Source organism: Limulus polyphemus, unplaced genomic scaffold (genome assembly GCF_000517525.1).
Source record: "Limulus polyphemus unplaced genomic scaffold, Limulus_polyphemus-2.1.2 Scaffold3107, whole genome shotgun sequence".
Lineage (NCBI taxonomy): Eukaryota > Metazoa > Arthropoda > Merostomata > Xiphosura > Limulidae > Limulus > Limulus polyphemus.
Window position 1 is genome coordinate 23,318 of NW_013668717.1, and position 5,235 is coordinate 28,552.

Below are 5,235 nucleotides of genomic sequence, written 5' to 3' on the forward strand. Positions count from 1 at the left end.
GTTGTACATTTGCTGTTATGTTAAACTTATATTAACGTTTTTCTTCATTAGCCATTCAAGCCGTTTCCAACCACCATTAGCAGTCATATGTAGGCCCCTACACAATCCTACTAACGCTTCTTAAGTAAAGTAATATTTATGTTATCATAAATAAAATAAAGTCGTGTTTCCTGTTGTTTCCTATAATAGTATGGCGGACGTATGGTTCTAGTTGTTAACTTGTGGGTAGTCTCATAGATTACAGCGCCGGCTACTGGCCTTGGTTATCGAGTATTAGGCGAGACTCGGGATCCTAAATAGTAGGATTTTTATATATCTTACAAGTGTGATCTCTCATGACTTGGGTCACGTTTCTGTCCTATTTGTATGTTCGTCACTGATTATTTTATATGTCATTTTTAGAGGTAATAAAAGTTATTGTACTTTGACATGGTAGAATATGAAAATATGAGCAAACAATATTCTTGAAAATATTTCTGCAAATCACTATCTTTAAAACCCAGTACTGAACATTAAACATTAAAATAGTTTTGTAGGCAAAATGAAAAAAAAAAGAAATAAAACTACTGTAGATTACATAGTTTGCACATAACGCATAAAATACGCAAACTTATTAGTCCTCCCCAATATAAAAAGTCGCAAAAGTTTTGCTCTATCCTGAGCATTATGCACTCCAAAACAGGAGTATACAATTTTATTCATCAGATTTGCCTACTATTGATTCTAGAGCCTCTTGAAGTTTTCCAAAAATTTCAAAATGGTCAGTACTCAAACCCTATCTAACAGATACGAATATCCTTCTTCTTGGTGGTATGGATGTGAAAGATTCAGTGTTTGCACCTTTGCAAAATTCGATTATTAAAAAGGTAAGATCTACTTTAAAATGGTTTTCAAAATAACCTGCATTTCTTTATAATTCGCCGCTAGATAAGCAACTTTTAAAAAGTAAAAAGTACTCCAAGCTCACTAGTGAACGCTGGACTGAGTACTTGCAATACAAACACCTAGCGACCAGAGCCAGTTAATCCTTACGTTAGTCATGCAAATTTGACTATTATCTTACTCCTAGTACTATCGGAATGAAGAACAGTGAGTTCAGTTTTCATCTATTTAATTGAGACAGTTAAATTTTGTTACTGAAAGCATGCCACATGAAAGTTGTTACTGAAAGCATGCCACATGGAACATGAAAGTTGTTACTGAAAGCATGCCACATGCCACATGAAAGCTGTTACTGAAAGCATGCCACATGAAAGTTGTTACCGAAAGCATGCCACATGCCACATGAAAGTTGTTACTGAAAGCATGCCACATGAAAGTTGTTACTGAAAGCATGCCACATCAGCGATGAATGAAAAGGAATACCGATTAATAGAAATAAAAAATACTCTCCTCCTCCTACATCCAGTCACTCTCGTTCCAAGAGTTCATTTCCCATAGCTCAGCTCAGAAGAGAGTGTCAGTGTCATGTTTTGTCACTGCTGCTTCCGGCTCTTCTTAGACATTGTGATCCTTAAAGATATCACACTTTCCAATCCCATGTAATCTACCGAATAATGTATATAATGTTAGCATTATTCTGATCTGTATATTACATTTCTGTATGAGTTACTTACTTCTAAAGGTCTAGTTAAACAATAATGATTACGGTGTCAGGGTCTTGTGTTGATGTAACGCACAAAAGTGTGTGAAATTCATCGAAAAAATAAGTGAGCAAAAAAAAAAGTCAAAAATTCTGTTTTAGTTAAACAGAATGTGATATATTCTAAACACTGCACAATAAAGAAACTTGTCATCATTTTATTCATATGCTGTGAAACTGAATTTACAGAATCATCACCGAGTTACATTGTGATGTGGTGAATTAGGAGTTAAGTTGAATGTTAATTCAGTTTTATAGCAAATGAATAAAATGACTCAATGTGAGTAATGCCAAGTGGCTTTATGTGTTGCCGTGTTTATGAGAGTGTGAGTTAGAGCATAATTTTGTGTTTTTTTCATTCAGGTGTTTTTGAATAAATATATAGAAAGATATGATGCATTTAGAGAAACAATAATCTATAAAGCTCACATCTTTTCTTATTCCATACCCAAAATCACATTAAACTTTGGAGTCTTTGTTATTAACGATGATATCAACAAGCTTTTTTGTTAGTATCAGAAGTTTATAACCAACCTATCGTCGTTATCACAGTTCCAGAGAAAAAAAAAGCCTGTCCAAAACTCCAGTTTGGTTCCGTTTCAACGTTATTAGCAGCGGACACGCCTCTGTTGTTGGCCAGGATTATCTTTTCAATCAAATCCTCCAAACCCTCATCTGTTGAAAAAAAAAAAGAACCAAATTCTGTATTCCCGATAAATACATCATACCAGTTTAAAATCTTCAAGTACATGCTTAAGTTTGCTTATGATATGGAGATGCAACAAAATGATATTGATAACTGACTGATTATTTTATGATTGTTTAATAGACGGGTAAGCTGCGAGGCAAGCGTTACACATTGATATTCTATAAAACAATATATTTGGTGATCCATCATCAATAGTGTAGCAGTTCACTTTACACTAGGAATTTACTATTCGTCTTCCTCGAACACATTTGATAATTAGCAGCATGTTTTGTAGGTGTCGATTCTATATATCCCTTTAATACGGCGGTGTGTGACATCACATTCATAAAGTGTTATAATTATTCAAGTTAGCGAAAACTGAAGTTGTTTTACGTCATAAAATTCACTTAGCTACAAGAAGAATATTTGTGTTGGGAGAGCGATATTGAAACAACTATCCGAATCATTAGATTATAAACTGAAAAATGTAAGAATAATTACAAATTGATTCGTATTTCAAAATTCAATTAAAGCTATATAAGGGCTTTCTGTGCCAGCCATCCCTAATTTAGAAGAACATTACCCACCGCCAACTCTTGGGATACTTTTTTACCAACAAAAAGTGGGACTGATGATCATATTATAATATCCCTACGGCTGAAAAGGAGAGTGTGTTTGGTGATGGGGTTAGAACTCGTGACTTACAAATTGCTACCCAAACACCCTAACCACCAAATCATGCCAGGTCCATATAAATAGAAATATTGTTTAGAGGCTCCCAGTGCTTGTAATTTCCCAGTGTGGTATTCAGGTATGATATGAATCGTATAATACTAAAATATCGGGAAAATTCAAACTCCAGATATGTTTTGCAGAATATAAATTGAACCAAAGAATAAAGAAACACAACAAATCTTAATTCACAGTAATGTATGATGTGTTTACCTACTGACAAGTTGTCACTTCAACTGCTGAAGGAGTTTAGAAGAATTCTTTTTATAACACGTCTGCACAGCACAAGACAAAATCAGACAAAGGTTCCAAGTACGGTATCCCTTAGCCATGTGATTAGATGTGATTATCTCCCCCACCCCCCAGGAAGTAAACACAGACACGGCCAAAGTGATACAAGTGCTAACCGCAGCCATATGTAACCTTTACTTCAGTAAAATAATTAGCACATGTTATGACCTTTCGACATACCACTTTGAAGAAGACCTGTAGGAAAATTTAGAAAAATTATCTTAATACACCTAAATATAGATATAGGCTAAACTTGTTATGGAAAGGAGAAATTAGAAGCTAGAAAAACATTTGATGGGATGTTTTAATAAAAAGTGTTGCAAAATATTAATTCACTGAACGCGAATGTCTTTTTTTCAGTAATTCATACTGTTTTAGTGAAATCCATTTAGTACAATATTTTTATATCATTCATATGTTTGTAATTAAGTATAAAGCTTCACAATGGGCTATCTATGCTCTACCAGCCACGGGTATCGAAACCCGGATTCTAGAGTTGGAAGTCCGCATACATACCGCTGTGCCACTGTGGGGGGCATATTACTGACGCAATAACTAAATAAAACGTGTCAAAATTTAAAACGGACTAATTCAATGCTTTAGATTTATTCAAATTCATAGTGAATATCATCCTTATGTTAAAACAGAAGAAATACGTGTTTTTAATTAAGATAACTCTTAAAGTATACTTGTATTATGTCACGGAAATGAAAGATAATGTTGTAACGTTGTTTTTTCGTTGGCGGTTCTTTTAAATTATCTGGTGAAAATAATCCTGTCTATGTAACGATAACAAATTGTAGTATTTCTTCATCTAACGTTTACAGACATGCCAATGTAAAGATAAACTTACTTTTGCAACTTCACGGCTGATCGATCCAGTAACTGAAAACAAAGCACTTACTGATTTACTGATACGGACTTAACTAGCTAAAATTCTGGGTTCGATTCCGAGCGGTGGACACAACAGATAGCCCAATGTGGCTTTTCTCTCAAATACACATACACACAAAGACGTCAACATTTTTAGAACTGTCTAGGCATACTTTATTAAACTTTTCAATCTCAACGTAATGCACCCTCAAGCTCATAACGCAAAAAATATAGTTTATATCAATACTCAATGTTTGGAGGTTTTGAATTTAAAACTTGAATATTTAGCAATGATTATCCAGACACTCAAACCTTAGACTATTATCTTATGATTTTTGTCGAAGTTTAATAAATGAGGAGTAAAAGAGCTTCAGTTTAAAGTATCTTCTTTAAATAACTTCTGAAAGCCACCTATATATAATAAGATTCAATGTTTGTGTGTCACATAACTCTTCCTAAACCGCTGGTCGCACCGACTTCTATGTGGTACCAAACGAACTGTCTCGGTCCTGACGTTTGTACAAAGGTAAAATTTTTACCCAACCTTTAAGGAAACCCGGGTATTTCGCGAAAATTCTTTTACGGGGACTCCCCCAAAGCAGGCTCCAAATTTGGCATTGATTGACATTGGAGTACGTAAATATGTAAGCCTAGTAATTACCGTTCGCAAGAAATTACATTTCCATTATAGCAGAAATGATCATTAAATTAAAAAATGACATATAGTATATTTCAAGAATTAAATTTGCGGCCCTGTAAATATGGGCCATATGCCTACGGGTTCGAGAGTATATATATATATATGTGTGTGTGTGTAGATTAACATGCTTCTTCAGCTGTTCTAACAATAGTAGTTTACTTGCTTTTTCACATTTCCTTGTTTGTTTATAGTTAAGCACAAAGCTACACAATGTGCTATCTGTGCTCTGCTCACCACGGGTATTGAAACCCGGTTTCTAGCATGTTAAGTCGGCAGAATGAAAACAAGTTTATCAAATGACATAAAAAT

The 5,235-nt window shown here is 34.4% G+C and overlaps 1 protein-coding gene across 2 annotated transcripts in view; it reads right to left on the minus strand.

Moving 5' to 3' along the window:
• The window catches only part of LOC106468674 (potassium channel subfamily K member 1-like), a 22,898-nt gene that overhangs the window by 16,528 nt on the left and 1,135 nt on the right, over positions 1-5,235 (minus strand). The window contains exon 2 of one of the 2 annotated variants that reach the window (XM_022397038.1): positions 2,177-2,317. The exons of the other annotated variant lie outside the window; for it this stretch is intronic. Coding sequence (XP_022252746.1) covers positions 2,177-2,317 — 141 coding nt within the window. The remainder of the gene's footprint in view (positions 1-2,176; positions 2,318-5,235) is intronic. 2 annotated transcript variants of the gene reach the window in all.